The sequence below is a fragment of the Apteryx mantelli genome, chromosome 2 (assembly GCF_036417845.1).
Source record: "Apteryx mantelli isolate bAptMan1 chromosome 2, bAptMan1.hap1, whole genome shotgun sequence".
In the NCBI taxonomy this organism is placed as follows: domain Eukaryota; kingdom Metazoa; phylum Chordata; class Aves; order Apterygiformes; family Apterygidae; genus Apteryx; species Apteryx mantelli.
In genome coordinates, this window is record NC_089979.1 from 128374251 (window position 1) to 128393519 (window position 19269).

The window sequence follows — 19269 nt, forward strand, 5'->3', positions numbered from 1 at the left end:
TCCTTTTTTTAACCACTTTATTCAAACCCGAGCACCTCAATATAAAACTAAACACTGGTGAACTGTCATTTTCCTTGCTAAATCCAGGTTATTGCAAATTTAAAATCTGCACAAGTAAGTTTCTGTTATCAGCTCAACATTTAAATAGACTAATTCATCTCTTCTGACACACTTGGTAGATTTCATATAATGAAAATAACTAAAAGAATTAGTGCAATATACTGGACAGATCAAAATAAAATGTACTTTGGAAAACAAAGTTGCAAAGTTCATTACTGACAGACAGCAGTACTTATGTTACAGATACAGGAGCATCATTTATTACTGTTCTAGCCATAAAGGAAGAACTTAGAACCCCCTTTGATTAGAGAGGAAAAAAGTTAGGTTTAAGTAACTGTACATTCTGTATACCTTTAAGCAACTCTTAAATATTACAGAAAGTATTAAACAAATGTAGACTACAATGCAGAGTACCCTATTTACAGTACATTAATATCCAAATTTAAAATCAAGTTGAATGTACATAATTGTTAGTGAACTATTTTTTCCTTGGGGGAGGCGGGCATAAGAAACTGTAATGGCCAGCAATGATCAAAAGAAAGAAGCCACAGACACCGAGTTTGTTGCTGTTTTAATTGAAGAGCTCTTATGGTTTGTAGAGGAAAAAATTCTATGCTGTGAAGTTGAATTTATTGGTTTGCACCTTCTGAACACATTAAAAATGAAGTTAAACTTGATTTAATCACTATTTTCTTTAGACAACTAACTGGGTTGATAAAATTTACATACAGTGTACCAACTAAAATTCCATTTTCCTGCAAGCATGAGGTTCTTAAAATTGTTAACGCAAATATTTTTGTAATTAAATTATTAAACTATGGAATGTATAACTAAACAGTAGATACCTGCAGAAACAACTGGTTGCATCAATACTGTGAATAAGTTTAATCAATTTTTAGGCCCTGTTTCTAAAAAGGTTTTAAAGCACAATTGAGAAGTACGAAGAGTCCCAATTCTATTCTTTATAGCAGTAACCAGTATTGGAGCTACAGGAACTGGCCAATTAGGTCCATGGAAAACAGTTCTTCTATATCCCTAATGGCAAGTGATTTTTAAAACCTTTCAACTGAAGCAAGTTTATTCCACTTCCATCTCTCCTCTACTGCTGAAACATTACAGCCAGTGATACATGCACGTTAAAATTAAGGTCAAAAGAAAATTCTGCATCATAAACTTGACTATTATCATAAATCTCTTCGCTGTTTGGAAGCTGTACTGGGCCAGGTTAAGCACTCCAACTCCATTGTTATTAACAGTTAGGAAGCAGAAGAATATTCAGAACAGTTTAAAGCAATTGATGTTTTAGTTATTACAACATTGACTCTTGGGTGGTTGAGTGGGTTCAGTGAGGTCTACTCCTCTTCCTCTGGCAGAGTTGGCACCTGCATTCTGTGGTTCATTCTTGGGCAATTTTTTTGCTATAAAATCAAAATCAAAAAGAAATAACAGTTAAAACTGAGATTGTACTCAGTACTTTAAATCATTTGAGTACACAACCTGTCAGCACTTTATTACTCTACAAGAGTATCAGTATAATCACTGTAAAATCTGAATTGAGACAGCAAAGACACTTAACATCTTAATCATTAACTACATTATACGATTTTCAAGAATGAAAATACATTAGTAACTTGAACAGTAAAAAGTATCTGCCCAGGTGTGCCATGCTAGTAAATGATGACTTTTTTGGGAAGTACAGAACAGGCTGTAAAATCAGGATGTTAGGGCTAAAAATACAAAAGGAATGAAAAGGGGAGAAACAGACAGAGATGGGTCAAACTTTAAGAAATCCAACTATCTAGCCAGAATACATATTTGCATACAACACATAAATGGCCCTCAACACTAGATCTCTCTTGTCTTTTTCCAAGTTGTCCTTTCTCTCCAGCTCTTAGCAGTCAATTGACTGCAATTGTTTCTTTGTCATCCTTGTAGCTCCAGGGTACCTTCTCCATCCTGACATTGGGGGGGGGTGTGTGTGACAATTTTTACCTTTCCCGAGCAGCAGCTCTTTCTAGCAGTTTTTTGATGGACAGAAACATAAGTTCTACATAACAGGACCTCGAAAGGAAGGACTTGCATAGGGCAGACTCTTCCATGTTCCCAGGAACCAGTGACTATTCCTGCTCTACAGTTTGGCTGCATAGTCAGACTCTGAGGTTATTACAGCGGCCAGCTTAAAGAGTGACTTTTCCCAAAAGGAATGAAATTGTAGTATAAGAATGGGCAGCAGTAAGACTAGCAGAATACACAAGATGAACTCAGTTAAGAGAAACCCAGAATACACATGATACAAAGATAGCTGCTGAGACAGTACAAAGGGACATAGCATCAGCAGAATAATGCCTTCACAGCACTGTTGTTCTGGATTCTAAAACCAGAAATTAACAGAAACTTTATTTTTTTTAACTGGAAATTTTACACAAGCTCTAAAGCAGTCTGTCTGCAGTGACTATAGCTTACATCCCTCTCTTCTGTCCATGTTCTTATTTTCCATTTTCTCGCATTTTTGAAGATCATATTTATATATGGCCCTCATAATTGCATCCATGCTGTGCAAAAGGCCATCCTGAATATCACGTTTTGGGGATGCATTTCTCATGTTTAACAACTATTTAAAATGCACATTCACTGCAACTGAGCACTTCTGTATCTTAAAATGCAAGCAGGCCTCAAACATTTCTGACAAAAATATATGCTTTTTACACATTTTGTGTATTTTTTCCAAGTATTTATGGTTAATATTAAGCAATTACTTGTTATAAAATGTTGCTATAGTGGTAATTTAATCTGCATCTAATGGAAGTTTGAACCAGACCACAAATTACTTTTTGCTTTACTGATTAGGAAAGATGAAGGTACAAGCTTTTTAGAAACATTTAGTTTTAACAGCAATGCTGCTGCTTTTCACAAAAAAGTGGGATAGAGATGTTATTGTAGTGCAAAATGTAGAACAGATTAATATGGTTATTTTACACTATACATTAGTATTTGCCAATAGCAGAGCCACTACTGAGATTAAGGTTATTACTAAATAGGGCAATGGACCGACCTAAAAACACATGCTTTCTTTTTCCGGTGCTTTCATTTTTATCATTAATGAAATGCAACTTTGTACGCATCAATGTAATTCAGACAATTTTGAAGTTTTATACGGCTGATACAGTGCATATCATATATCATGTCTATTTCTTTTAAAAATACTTTATGTCCACTGAATATGAATTTTTATGCATTTATTTTCACATAAGCAGTTATGAATATATCTAGAATCACTGGTTCTGTAATACTTTTTGTTAATTTTATATTCTAGATGAACTTGCAAGACTGCAAAATGTACACTTAAGCAGAAAACATAAGTTTGCTCAGGTTAAAATACAATGGTTCTATCTTACAATTTAATATAAAACTATTTTCATAATAAAATTTTTTACTTACTATTAAGCATTATTATCCTTACAGAAATCCCTAAGCTATGTTAGGGCTAAAAATACGATGTTAGTACATTTACTTTTCACATGAAGTATCCTTCTAATTGAGCATCGAATTTAAACACACATACTCATCTTTGGCACAACTTTTGGATTTCAGATAGCTGTATTTGGAATTCAAATAAAATTTTAACACAGAAGCATATTTAGCAAATATTTGGTTTAGACTAAAATCAGTATGCTTGACTTTTTGTGTAAGGCTATTACCTTTCTCCTATTTTGAAATAATGTTTTCAGCTTCAGTTACCTTTGCCTTATAAAAGGTACATTATTCTAGGTTCTGCACTAATACAAGTCAGCATGGTATCTGCTCTAAACAACGTACCATTAAAAGACATGTTTATACACTTTAACTTACATTCTCATACTAATTTGATAAACAAATCCCAAACACATTTTATGCTTAGAAGAGCTAAGTAAAGCTTTTTCTGGTTACCTGTACCATGGGAAAACTATTTTTTTCCTCCAGTATGCAACAACAATTACATCTTAAACTTGAAACAGCATAAACAATCATGGAACTGAAACACATTGCTTTCAAATTCTATTAAGGAAGTTCAGTCTATCTCACTTAGCTGTTCCAATTTAGTCCAAGAAAATACCTAAATCCTGGGCAACTGTGCTTCAAGTAAGTTTATCTGACTTTTGAATATTTAAAGGACCTTAAAAAGAAAACCTTTGGTGCCACAGAAGGAGAAAGACTAAGTGAAAAAGTAAAAGCGCTTGGACAAGAACTGTCCTGATAGCATGAATCTCAGGAAAAAAATTTCCCTAAGCTGCAAGTTTGTTCTTAAACTCACCAATTGCCATGAAAATTTCATTTACGTTCATAGATGTTTTGGCAGATGTCTCCATGAACAATAAGCTGTTGTCATCTGCATAAGCCTGTGCTTCCTGAAAGTTAAAATGAGAATGCATTACTTCATTTTTTTAATCACACAATTAGTACATACAAGTACTTTTACTGCTACTAAGAGACAATTTCTATTTCATTTTGACAGGAAGTTTGTTGAAACACTCATGTGACAATGTCTTATTCATAATTATGAAGTTATAATAAAGCTTCAATACAATAGTTAAGCATTTAGCACTGCAATCTTAAAAATCCTTACTTGTCTTAAAAATACCCAGATCAAAAAGCCTAAAATAAATAATAAATAATATATAAAAATATTTATTAAAAACAAAATCCTGATCCATGACTCTGGCTGCAATAACAAGAATGAGTAAGCTCCAGAAAGTGCCATCTAATGTCAAAAAGTCTATGTCATCCACGAAAGGCGGCAGTTTGTGAGCTATTCTGAAACTCTCAACCATTGAGGCAGATGTATCAGAACGGTTTCATTATTCTTACAGAAATTCATGATTATAAAACAGTATTAAATGCCTTGTCACATTTACCTCCTTTTTCAGTGTGAATTTTTATCTGAAATACACTCTTTCTACACTCATAAAAATTGTCCTATTTTTGCCACTTCCTATTAGCCAGTTCAGCTAAAAATCCCTAGCTCCTTATAATTATGTAACTGCCTCTGAATTCAATAGGGAAATGGCAAAAAAACCCTAGAATAGCTATGATGAAAAAAAATGCATCACACATAGCATTCTGTACTCATTTAAGTGACATCTGGTAAGAACTATGTAATGATATCTGAAATAACACATTAACAAACACTTGGAAGTCTCAGGTGTGTTGTCCAGTAAAAAATGGAATGTCATAGGCTTCTTCTGGGCTTGAAGCCATCTTAACAAAAATGCTAATACTTGAAAAATGTGTCAGACCAGATCTACTTTGGTCAAAGAAATTGGCCAATTGTATTTGATTAAGTTTCAGGATGGTGTACATGTGCAAAATTTTTTTCTAAAATACTGTAAGTTTTTACAAAGCACAAAGTGATACTAAGATACAGCTTTATGTTGCAATTGACATGACAGTATACAATTAGAAAACCGAGTTGTTGAATTCTGGGAGAAAATATATAAAACACTACTAATATTCAAATATTTGACTCAAAGTTATGAAAAGATTCACTACTATACACAACAGTATCTTGCGTGATGATGCCAAATATAGATCAAAACAGCAGGAGAACTGATGACTAACAAATAAACCCTGTGATCTTAAGAAAATTTACTCAGATTCAGTCATGAATGGACCAGAATCATCTGCAGTGAGTTTTCTATTATTTGATTTGGCAGCCATTTTCTGATCACTTGGCTAAATTTTCTAGAAGATAAAATATAGCAGTCAATGTAGGTACATCAACTAAAACAACAACACCACCACAACCCGATGAACACCACAGTTAAAAACTTAGAATACTGCTTCAGCAGAATAGCCTAAACAAGTCAAGTATACCAATCAGCTTTGTATCATACACTAATCAAAATTTCCCTGCTGACAAGTTACAGAGAATGGTTTACATTGAGAGTTACTGCTATCAAGTCCATTTGAACTCTAGATACTGTTTATCAGTCCCAATGCTAATTTGGGGTGGAAGACAGGAAGAGGTCACATCAAAGAACAGAAATTCAATTAGCCTTAAAGATATGCAAATAAATTAGTTATTCCTCAAAGTCAAACTTAATTACTTACTCAGAAAAGTCTATTAGTACATATAATTTGTACATGCTACTGAAAGACCTATTTCTATACAATTCAGTTAGTCTCAGTTCACATTTATATTTAACAGCATGACCTCTACAACAAGTAGTCAGGCTACGCATATAAGCTTCTCGGAGACTTATTTACTTTCTATTCCAACAAAACTCTGTTTTTATAAACAGAAGTTATGCATACATACCTGGAAATCCACAGCTCTTTTGTTAGCTAGATCAGCTTTGTTTCCTGCTAAAGCTATTACAATGTTAGGACTTGCTTGCCGCTGAAGTTCTTTGACCCAATTTTTCGCTCTGGCAAAGGACTCCTGTTAACAATTGCAAAATGATGCAACTGAGTTTTAGCATCCTTTTGTACTCACCTATTATCCCAATCTCTGCTATCTGTACTTTAAGCAAGAGACCAATTAATACAAGGCTGCTACCATTGTCCAAAGGCAAATTCTGACTTGCCAAGTGAGCTTTCTATGTAAAACATTCCTACCTTGGTTCTCAAATGTGCTTAGTTGGGACAAAGCTGAAAAAGTAACTAAAGATAAGAGGACTTTTATGCAGACAGCATAAGGAAGGAGAAATGGTTAAGAGAGAAAAAGCAAATTTTAACTTCTCCCCTAGAAGAGTCAAGTTTATGAGCAGCTATATTGAAAGGGTCTCAAATATTTTGTAATTACCAAGCGCAGTATGGCACAGGATTTGGGGGTTTTGGTTTTTAAGTCTCATCTTACCAAAAGAAAATTGTATCAAAGACCATATTAAACTTATCTGACCTAAGTTCAAATAAAAAGAAAACAGATAAGCTTAAGATTTGGTCTCAATGGTTTGTGCTACCTTTCCAATCCTTACCTGTAACTTGTAACAATAAAATATTAGTGTTTTCCACTATCAGAAATAAACTGCACCAGCAGTATGGTGAGAGAAGTACCATAATTCAGGGGAACTGATTTAAAGGTAAGTTCAAAAAAACTCTGCAAAAGAATTTTCTGTCTCTAGAAAATGCTTTTCAAGCCATTGGTTTATAGACTGTACAAGGTTCTGTGGAATACAGCACCTTTAAAGTTAACCCAGTTAAAAATGAAATGCATAATGGTCCACCAATGCAAGTGCCAAACATAGTCCAACAGTCTCCAAAGCATGTGAATCTCTGCATTAATCTAATGAAATATAAAGCTTTGCTGTACCAACAGAAATCAAAAGACAGCTGTATTGCTTATAGCTATGTAAGTATTAAGTATTTCGTTTCTGACGTCATAATCTAGTTAAACTACGCTTTGACAGTTACTGATACGTTACTGTGACATATTATTGGCTCAGGGCAAACTTGTTCTGATGGGACATGCTTCTATTGAAGAAAAGGATACACTTCGTAGTGAACTGAAAAATCTAACTGGTCATAAATCAGTTTTATTCTTTTTCAATCCTCTTTTGGCATTTTGCTCCTAAATAATGAGATATACTGCTTGCTCAAAAACACAAGTTTTCTGTGTAGAAAATTGTCAGTTAATACACAGACTGCGTTTTTTTTTTTTTTTTTTTGTTACAGTACAATAAAACCTCGGTCACCTTCAGCAGAAGTTAAAAACACTTTCAAGTGTTAAACCTGTCAAGTCCCACAGGCAATTTCAGTGGCTCTACAACCGTAACTCCCCACCAGTTAGATTAATTCTTTCATTTATGCTGCAATATGAAAGAGCCACAATAAAAATGGTGAGAAACTGTTAAACGCACAAAAGAATCCTGGAGATTGCATTTTGGCAAAAAAGGTTTCTAGACATAATTTAACATTGCATAGACCAGTACGAAATGATGAACTGATGCACAAGTCAGTGAAAGAATCAGTAAGAGAATCCAGATCAACTCAAGTCCACTAACTTCTAGATCCCCTTTTGTTTCTCTATATTGTACTTACCTCATTTGTAATGTCGTATACAACTATAGCTGCTTGTGCTCCTCTGTAGTACATGGGTGCTAAACTGTGATATCGCTCTTGCCCAGCTGTATCCCAAATTTCAAATTTTACCGTTGTATCGTCAAGACACACAGTCTGGGTTAGAAAAGCAGCTACAAAAAAGATAGAGGTGCTGAAAACAGAAGTCTGCTTATATTCGTATATTCATATAAAATTAAGTTCACAAAGATGTATCAAGTATGATTCCCTTAAACATTCAAAGACTATTATTAAAATATAATGGGCCTGAAGCTGCTAAAGGTATTAGCTGCTAGAGAGTAATTCTGATCTACACAGAACAGCTTTTTGGACAACCAGTCTTTCCCTCAAATTAAAGACAAAAAAAAGTAATCGGAAAGAATTCCCATAAACTTTTTGTAACAGTGAATCTGATCAACCCAAGCCTTCTCTCAAGTCTTCCAGATACATATCATATAGATGCAACAGATAATACAGAGCACCAGTAACAGCATCCTGCCATGTTATACTCCAATAGCTCAGATATTTACAGTTCTACTCTGTACTTACATTCTGTGAATATGTTAAAGTCTAGATTTTCAGCTCATGACACCTCCATTTTAGTTAAGAGATTTGGAAGTAAGAATCACTTCTCAGAAGTTCTTGCTTTTAAAGCAGCCATATTTTTCACTCTGCAAGTCATCTCAAGAACTTGCTTCAGCATAATTTTCAGAGCCTGCAGTTTCAAGAGAACCTGCATCCATTGTCACAATAGCTGAAGGCATTTATCTACCTAAATGCCATTATCCCAAATGATGTTCTTATAATTATGGAAAACAGTAAGTAGTTGATATCAAGTCTTCAAAAAGTTACTGCTAGTAAAAATTTTCCATCCAGATTAAGGTTATATATTAGAAAAATGGAAGGGAGTATTCATACAATAAGGAAACTCATATTATCAACAGCAAAAGCTAGTCTCATGAATTTCTTGGGAGAAAACACTGAAAAGCAAGGAGATTTCCTTCTGCTAGGGTTTTTTAAACAGTCCTGATTTTTACATAGTTATGTTTTCTACTTTAGCTTTTCAAATTTTAAAAAGGAAAAAAATCTGTCACGGTAATCTGACAAGCCGTCTTGATTACCTGCTTTGTGAAGTCAGTAACATGTTGTTTGCCCAGATCTTGTACATCCCACACAACAGGAAATGCTACAATTCCAAGAATTTAGATGGAAATTTCAAGCAATTCAGCATAAATACTTGGAGTTGTTTTTCCAGTCATGACAGACATTTAGTGAAATAATACTGTGGACTGGCTTGCCCTTTCTCCTTCTATAAAAAAAATTAAGAAAATTATTTTTAGTATCTTCTGCTTTGATGAAATGCTAAGAAAAGCCTCCTGCTTTGCAGAACTGGGTCTCATCACTAAGCATACTGACAGACTGTAGCAGATTTAAATCAAATGTCTGAAGCTGCACTGACCCATAACCCTTTCATACCTGGGATATCACCCTGCCCACATACTCCAAGACATTCTAGCCTATGAATCACTCCTGAACTGCTGCAACTTTCAACCCAACTTATTACAGCAAACCAAAGCAAGCCAATTTTGCTTTGCAAGTGAAACTAACCACCATCCAAAAACTGACTCGCAAGTGGTCAGATGTTCCTGCTTCAGGGGTATTAGCATCCCTCAGAGATGAGCAGGCAGGCTGGAGAAGGGAAAAGCTTTGATGTTTCAATGTTAAAGAACTGGAACTCTCTCCAAATGCTAAGTATCCAAGCACTGCTAAAACAGGCTCCTCTTGATAGTTCCATAACTGGCCAAGAACCAGAAAAAGCAAACAAAACCAAAAAAACCCAACCAACCAACCAAAAAAACCCACCCAAATCCCACCATTCTGCATCAGAATAAGGGTTTCCTTCTCAGAATCAGCTCAATATTATATTCCTCCAAGACAGAGATGAGACATTAAACAAATGGGATTTGAAATTCTTACATTCTCTTCAACAGAAGAATGTACCTACACTTCATAAATGAAGGAACGTATTCAGAAAGAACTAAAACAAGGCTTTTATTCTTTAACATCCTCTTGCTTTCACTGAAAGGAACCTTTCAACCACCATAGAAATGCCAGTAACTAACTTATGTAAACAAAGTAGCTTTCTTTTATCTCACAAGGCCATAGTTAATTGATCACTAATTTATTAACTGTTAATTATCCAAAACCCAATCAATCTTACCAGCCGTACTTTTGTCTTAAGCCATTCACAAGCATTGCTACACTAGTCCAAAGTGGCAAAGCCTAGGTATCATACACACCACCATCACACTGTCAATATGTCTGCCTCTAACTGTACTCTCTTCCAGAAATTATTTTATTCAGATTCACAATGCACATAAGCTCCTCTTTGTTCAAAGGCCCTTCTGTATACAAAGAAAATTATACCTTAAACAAACAGAGGCTACAGAATTAGACTACTTTCTCTAAACAAAAACAGTTTCTGAACCCCAGTATTGCTGCATTTATTATCTCTCAGCTGTATAACAGGGCATTTCCTTGTTTTTGTTTTACGTAAAAGAGGGGCACAAGTTAATATGGAGTTTATAATAAACTGTATATATCTTAACTTGGACTTAAGTTCTTGTTTAACCTTTATATAGCTTTTAAACAGTAAAGCACTGTTTAGATTATACCTTATTCTATCCAGATACCAAAACAAATAAACAAACAAAAAACAAAAAGGAAGTTAAATGAATCAGAGATTACTGAAATTTTACAAAGGATTTCAATGAACTTTAACATTCTTTTTTTCTAATTAAAAAAAAAGGTGCCAAAATAGGAAGGTTTACTTTCTATAGATCTTTGGGAAAGCTTTCCACATTACCACACTGCAGTATGAGATAATATACAGAAGCCTTTCACACCAACACCTATCCTAAAGCCACTATAAGAGGCGCTTAGCCAAAAATGAGCTCTAATAAGAGACCGCTAAAGGAGAAAAGTGGTTCTCCCATTTATGCCAAGATAAACAAGATAAATGCATCCAAGTAACAGCTAGAAACAGTTGCAATGAAGTTCAGCTTGTCCTTTTTATTTTTGTAAGCTTTGTAGATTTTTACATTTCAACAACTGTTCATGCGTAAAGACACATACAGATGACCGAAAGGGCTTCACATAAATATTACAATGGAACACAGACTCATTCATGCAAGCAGTAACAGGGACTACTAGAGAACATTAACCAATCTATAAAATTTGTATCTTGTTTAAGTCTGTATACCAATAGGTGGTTTCAGGGGAAGTTCAAATGTAACCAAGGAGGAATACAGATCAGAAAGCACAAATAATTTCAACACACAAGATAACAGAAGGAAACTTCCAATGAAAAAAATAATTACAATAAAACAAAAAAAGTCTGTTCACTGTTAAATGGGAACCTTTTTTTTTTGCCTTCTAATAGTCAGCATGTGTTTTGTTTGCAGTTATAAAATGTAAAGACAGCACATTTAATCCTGTGGTTACTAATAAAGAAAAGTGCATCTAGAAATATATCAGGTTCTCTCAATTCAAAAGCAAAACCAAGCTATATAAATGACAATACAACCTTTTTGGAAGATGAAATACTTTGTTTTCATAAAAAAATAGTTCTTATTAAGCAGTTATTTAATTCATGAAGTAACAGCACCATTAAAATAGCTACACATTCATCCCTAAAATTTAACATCAATCAATCCCAGTTTTCAAAACTATCCAATTCAAACACACATTTACTTTCTCCATGTGACATGGATGTTTGCTACAGCTGCATGCCAACTACAATCTTTAGCTTAGATAGTTACAGCTCTCAAACAGAGAGACAGGTCTCAGATTTAATCCTTGTTGTCAATGACCCATCCTGGAAGTGACATTACATTCAAGGTTGACAATGGCAAGGACAATACGAAGTTGACGTGAAACAAATTAACAGTATAATTTTCTCACCTCCAATAGTACTTTCTTGAAACTCATGAAACTGTCCCTTTACAAAACGGAGCACCAAACTTGATTTGCCAACTGCAGATTCTCCTAGAAGCACTAGTTTGAACTGGCAAATTTTATTTCCAGCATTTGGCCCATTGGGTCTTGTTGCTCCTCGGTTAGCCATGCCTGAATTAGAAAGAAGTCCTTTGTTTCAAGTTCTTGAAAACAAATTCCAGGATGGAAAACTCAGTGGTGCTTCTGCTAGTAATAACCTGTTTATGAAAAGATAGTGGGTGGTATTAGATTTAGAAACCAAATAAGAAAAATTTAATTCACCAATGCAACATGGATTACATATAACTAGTCCTAACATTTACCAAAGTCAAAGGCCCAGAACACAGCTACTGTCACTGTGAAGAATTAGTGATCTTCTCGCATACCCAGTCTTCCTATTAAAGCTTTTAATTGGGACATTAAAATCCAATCATTGTTTCTTCTTGCAAGACTTCAGTCTCTCATTTCACAACATACCAAAATTAAAGTATAACAGCACAACAGATTCAGGCCTGCATGTTATTGTTAAAATCTCAAATGACAAAAAAAAATTATTTTTTCAGAATTTTGCTAATTAAGCAATACTTGATTACTCAGAAGTTAGCACCAGTAAAGAACAAAAAAATCTCTGGGCAAATTGGGAAACTGAGTCACCATATCAAGTTCTTTACGAGTATGCTTTATCAATTCACTTCTATCATGTATATCAAAATGCATTTTCCTTAAATAAAAAAAGTATAAAGATGTTAATGTACAAATCATTAATACCTTTTCTAGCTAACAAACATATTCTGAGAAGCAAAAATACAAAGCCTTTCATATGTAGAAAACTGACCTGCCTTCAGAGCAGCAGGAAACCCAGACCACTTTGTGTAGGCCCTCAGAAATCAATTTATCACCATTTGATAGTTATTTCTAATACTAATACGTGTCCTAGCAGATCAGTATTCTAAGATCTTTGCTAATAACATATGCTAACAGCATATTCCTCGGCCTATCTCCTCAACTTGCAAGCTCCTTCAAAAACATTCAGAAGATGTGTTCATATGCACAGGGAAGCCTACAGGCTCTGCTAGCCTCACTTCTGAGCTTAAGATTTATGTTTTTACACACTTAACAGTACAGATGAAATCTTTTCGTAAGTAGACACTGCTGTATGAAACACTGGCATAATACTGCCTGTCTAGCTTTTCTGTACTCCCTCTCCTCTCACTTCCCAAAATAAAATTCCAAGAGATTCTATAGGAAATAAACCTAAATGACAGTCACTCAACCCTGTGTCAAAAAGAGATATTTCTGTATTTAAGATTAAGTTGTTAAAAAACAACCTAAAACTTTGTCCTACTCTAGCGGGCTAACTACTTGAATTAAGTGCAGGTGTTGAGGATATAGCTTGTCTAGTATCTAGGACACAAGCAAGTTTAGAGCACATCTTCCTAGTGTAGAATATAGCTTTAATGTTGCAAAAATGTAAGCAAATATACTGTCAAACAGCTTCTTGCTCTTTCTTCCTTACATTTTGAATGAAGCAATAGTTTCATTAGCCATCTTCCTGTTTCAAACCATTTAAGCACAGCTATCAGGCACTTGAGGATTCCAGTTTACTACTTACCTACATGACACCTAGCTCACACACTAATCCTCCACTTATCTTACTAACTTTTTGTAAAAAAACTTACTAACCTTTTGTAAATTCAACACAAGTCCTGCAAAATTAATAGAAGAATCTCCTGTTCTGTGGACTGCTTCTCGGCTAGCAGAAACCTGTTCTCTGGTAAAATACTCCCTTAACTCCTGATTTCCACACATTAAGTCAGAAAGAAATCACAGATTTATTTCTTTACCAACAAAAGAGTTAAACTGGTACTTTCTTTCTCACTGTAAAAAGAATCTGAATACAGGTCTTAGAAAATATTTTCTGGTATCTTAAAGATATTTTTATTCTCTTATGTTGCTCCTTTTCCCATACCTCAAAATAATTTAGCATCTTCCAGGTAGAATATTCCAATCTTGTATTCATCCCTGTCTGTCCTGAGTTTCTGTCCTGTTTGACAATTATGATATCATTAAATCAATAGAATTCTTTATTTCAGTATTGCAACATAATCAAAATATCTAATTTTAGATATATGTTCTCACAAACAGAAGGAAGAGAAAGCACAGCACAGCGAATGAAGTTTTCTTTGAGGCAAAAAAGCCCCTGAAAATCTACCACTATTATCAACTACTATGATAATTACACATTTGAATTTTCCCATTAATCTAAAAATTTTAAACAAAAATTAATTTACACTACAAGAATGGATCTAGTTATTCTAAAAACAATACCAGACCTCTTATCCTTATGGCATAAAGAAAACTGGTGCACAGCTGGTGTGTTGGTTCTCAGGCAAGATTTTTTTTTCCCATGTGCTATTGAGAAGTTGTGAAGCAATGTGGGTAAAAATGGATGAATGACAACAGTTAATCTCTCCCTAATTACATTACAAGAAAGAAAACAGCAAGGCATAGCCAAAATAGAGGCAGTTCACAGTACTGTTAGCCATTTGTTTCTCTCTAGACTTTGGAAAAGAAAGGAGGACAATCATTCAAGTTATTTCTGTTCTAAAATAAAATTCTGCTTGCACTGTGGCATTCTAGTGTGGTTGGACAATCATGAAATAATTTAAAAACTTTCATCTTAATCCATCCTCTTAATTCATCTCTTTCTAGACTCTGCAGCATTCATGAGGACATATAAGGGCTAAATCCAATGACCAAGTGGATTAGCACTCTTTGTGAGCAAGTGACTTCTAGAGGTTGTGCAGTGAGGAAATCTACCCACCACAGTGGTTACTCTGTGGCTACTTTTTTGCTTGCTTTCTGTCTACTGTACAAACTACTACAAACAAAAGCAGGCATATTAGAAAAACAGCTAAGACTGATTTCATTCACATAGCATCTACACATTTCAGTTGGCCATTTACAGCCTTTAGCAATTCAGATTATATATCACTTAAAAAGAGTTGAAACAGGTTGTCAAGACAAATATCTAACTCAGTTTTTGTAAACTGTCCAATCTATAGAAGTTAGAGGTTTATCTGAAGAACTTTTAAGTTGACAGCTTTATAACACCCCTCACCCTTCATCAATCACCCTAAACACTCAGATATCACATACGAAATTAATCAGTTGTTAAGTCAATAGCAATCATGCTCCCTGCAAAACCATCGAGTCCTGGAAGCATACTGCAAATATCCTTCATTTAATAGTTACATCAATATATCTAATAACTTAATGTTTAAAAATTACTACAATCATATCACCCACTTTTTAACAGGTTGGGATAAAAAATGAACATCTGAAAACCCAGTAAAGCATACCCAGCTGATTTTGATGTATAGAAAATTCACCATCACCTTCAACAAACCTAAGTGGAAATCATCATATTTTGAGTTTCAGATCATACTGAAACTGTTCCATAAGTGTGGAACATGGCAGCATCCAAGTATAAAAAAAGACAAAAAAACCAATTTTCTTAATCTGAGGAAAAGCAGCACTATAGTTTGACATGCAGCCATTACAAAACACTGTTGGCTTGTTTTTTTTTAAGATTTGTGTGCTGAACACAACACCTCACAAGGATTTAAAAGTAGCCTTCGATGTTACAGACCCCATACAACCTCCTAGCCTCCGGCCACATTTGTTCTCCATTTCCTTAGGTCATCTGTAAAATACTAGCCTTGGGAACCATAAAAAAAGCACCAGGCAGAAGAGAGGGAAACCACTTTCAGTACCCTAAACACAAACTGTAAATTCAAGTCTTTTTTTGGCAAACGGCCTTCCAAACAATTCTGAATACTTACTTTAACAGCTTAGCAGCTGTACCTATTTCTTACACTGAGCTTTGATGAAAATCTCCAGGAAAAGATCTAGTACCCCCTCAAGTTTTGTATGCTGAATAATCTTTGTAATTTATTGATATTTTTGGAATACCTGAAGAAAGAAAACCTTAGCAAGACATTTTCATTCATTTACACAAAAGCAAGTATACAACAGTTTGGCCTGAATCAAGTTTTTAAACTTATATGTAAGGAAGTAATGTAAGGAAATGACTTATATAAGCATCTGCTGAGGAAAATACTGCCATTTCTGAAGGTTTTCAATATATCATGCATAGTTTCATAGATGGATGGCTTCATATGTATAGAAATGTCAGAGATTTTCTTTCTTTTACAGAGTATTATGTGAGAACTATCATATACTAGCAGGCAAGACCATTTTGCATTCTTGGGCACTGCAACAATAACATGAAGGGTTTTTCTGCTAAGTAGGAACATTCACTCTTGAGCATCCCCCAGCATGATAGCAGCTTCATATCCAAATGCCAGAAGAACAAAGTTTGGGGCGTATTATTAGGGAAATACTCCTATTAATCCTATCAAGTAATTTAGCAGATGCTGGGTTGATTCTCTTCTCATCATCCCTCCAGAAAAGAAACTTCTATGGTGCTATGGAGCATTTGTTGAGTTTTATTTACAAGAGAAGAAAGTGTTTTCATAACTATTTTAATAGAACATCACGTGAATTTTCTCATGTTTGAGGCTGAAAAAAAAATTCATCAATCCTCACCAATACCTACAATCTCACAATTCAACAGGATAATTCACAAATTGAGTCTATCCAGTCATGTAAGTGTTTTAATCAGTGCCTATTTTAAACTACAAGAAAGCTAATACACAAGAATCAAAATATCATTAGCGACAAAAGCCAGCCTACCAATGGGATTAAGTCAGCTAACTGTGTTCCTACAATGAATGAATTGTGTATTATCAAATACAAAGACCGCAAAAGAAATTCATGATAATAAATTTAAAACTGGAACACACCACCACTTAAAATATTTTGATATTTCATAGCCAATGACAACTTTTTTTTTTTACCATGAACATACTTTAAAATTGTAATAATTTGTAATAAACTTTGTCATACTTTGTGACTAGAGACAGAAATATAAACTGCAGATCAATAAAAAACAGACTCTAAACAACTTCTCAATTCAGGGATGAAGTATTTTAGATATAAATATGCTTTCAAGTTTCAGGTTATTGACAAATCAGAACTGATAAATGACTGCTAACCATATTTGAAATTCAGTGTTGACAGCGTCTAAAATAGTCACATAACATTAAGGTTATAGCCATTACCTACTTCAAATTTGTTTATACTGAACTATCTTGAATGTTTTAAACAGCAGTATCTAAATAAACTTATGTGGTAGGCACTCCTACTAGCCAATTTTTTATTATTCCCTTCCCAGGTTGACAAAATTAGTGTGGCATTGTATTGTAGCATTCAGGATAGTGACAGGTACAACTATCAAAACATTTGTCATATGTAAGCCAATTTATATTGAAACATAATGAAATAGTAGGTTAAACAAGTGAATCAACAGTAGAAGAAATTCATGACCTTCCAATTAAAGATAATAGGCATCTCATAAGTTCATATGAATGATGTATATTATGAATTGCTTTGAGATAAACTAGTTTAACACACCGGAAAGGCAAGCAATGACAACCGTATTATCATTGTCTCTAACCACCTCATGTCAGTTAACATTCATGTTCTCTTAACATTTCTAATAAGGTAAAAATACGCACAAGCAAATCATCCTTCCCTCAACTCTAAGAAGTCATTACCAAATTGGAAAAAACAAGGATACCATGTTTTTTACTTTCTATGAGTGTTACTTGGACAGAGCTGATTAATTTCAACTTAACTGTTCAATCTCTCTTTTCCATTCCCATGCTGAGAGAAGATGAAGTTAAAAAAATGTACAAAGGCAAAAGGCTTTTTTTAAAAAAAAAAAAAAGGAAAATGCTGAGGGACTAGTTTTGTCTTTCACGGCCCTATTGTTTTGAACAGCATTTTGATAGTTTTTAGCTATCCCACTCTCCTCTAAAAGATACAAAGGCATAGGTTTGTCGCTCCACCATACTATAGTTTTATCCCTAGCTCCAAACAAGTCTTACGTACAAATAAATATACACTAAGCCTATAATGGGGGGGTAAGGAGACAGGGGGCTGCCGTGCCTGATTCAGGATTCCCTAGATGGCGATATGTGGTCAGGATATTTTCCTTCCCACCTTATTCATCGTCCCTCTCCAGGTCGCAGGCAAAAGAAAGAGATCCATCATCCATCCTCGCCTTCCCTATCACACAGGCAACGCGAAAAGTAGACCCCTTCCCTTGCAGGTGGACTAGGCACTGGCAACCCACCGTAGGGGAGTCCACAGGAAAGGAGAATCCTCACTCCCCCTCTTCTCGCCGCGATCCTGGGCCCAGCTCCTCCAACCCCCGCCACCGCTTTCCCTCCCCCACGGCTCCCTTCCAGCCACAGGCAGAGAAATAAGGGGAAGTGGGAGAATCGGGGGCGCCATTTTGAGACGGGAAAAGCCAGACCGGACTCTCCCCTCCGCCCGCCGGGCTGCCCACCGCGGCAGCCCGCACCGCGGCCCAACGCTCCCGCACCGCCCGGCGGCGGCGCGCACCCAGGCGGCCGCCAGGGGCTGCGGCGGCGGGAGAAGAGAGCTGCGAACAACGGCCCGTCCCCCGAGGGCCGCGCGGGCCCCGCCGCCCCGCGAGCGGCCCCCCGCCCCGCGAGCCCCGCCGCCGCCGCCTCCTCTTCCTCACCTGGTCGGGCCGCGACGGCCGCGCGCGGGGGCGGGAGGGGAGCCGGGCGGCGCGGCGGCGTCTCTCTCTGTCTCTGCGGCAGGGCCGGAGGGCGATCCAGGGCCGGGGAGGGGAGGTGGCTCCCCGCGGGGCGCAGGAGGGGCTCGGGGCGGGGGCGCTGCCGTGCCTCGCCCGCGCCGCCGCCAGCTTCCGCCGCCTCCTCGGCCCGGACCAAAACACACACGCACTTCCGCCGCCGCCGCCACGTCACGGCCTGCACGCGGCATGCGCTTCCGGTTCGCCCGCGCGTCACGTGGCCGCCCCCGCCCTTCACTTCTTTTCGTTTCCTTTCCGCTGCCCCTTTCGCTTTCTGACCCGTCCTCCCCCCGCGCCTGGGCCGTTACCGCGGCAACGCCGAAGGGCTGCGACCCCCCCGCAACGGCCGCCGCCTACCGCCCCGCGCGGGGACCTCGTCCCGCCAACGGCCGGTGCCTCGGCAGCGCGGTGAGGGGCGGCCCCGGCGC

At 36.6% G+C, this 19269-nt stretch overlaps 1 protein-coding gene across 3 annotated transcripts; it reads right to left on the bottom strand.

The window, feature by feature from the left end:
- Positions 1–18987, bottom strand: RAB5A (RAB5A, member RAS oncogene family). 3 transcript variants are annotated; one of them, XM_067291518.1, is made up of 7 exons: positions 18767–18986; positions 14060–14134; positions 12058–12308; positions 8077–8228; positions 6356–6478; positions 4352–4445; positions 1–1478 (listed from the first exon to the last, which is right to left on the bottom strand). In XM_067291518.1, the coding sequence occupies exons 3-7, from the start codon at positions 12218–12220 to the stop codon at positions 1363–1365; spliced, it is 648 nt and encodes a 215-aa protein (XP_067147619.1). In that variant the 5' UTR covers positions 12221–12308; positions 14060–14134; positions 18767–18986; the 3' UTR covers positions 1–1362. The 3 variants fall into 3 exon arrangements, with proteins under 3 accessions (XP_067147619.1, XP_067147618.1, XP_067147620.1); XM_067291517.1 differs by lacking the exon at positions 14060–14134; XM_067291519.1 differs by lacking the exons at positions 6356–6478; positions 14060–14134 and having other exon boundaries at positions 18767–18987.
- Positions 18988–19269: the final 282 nt, after the last annotated feature.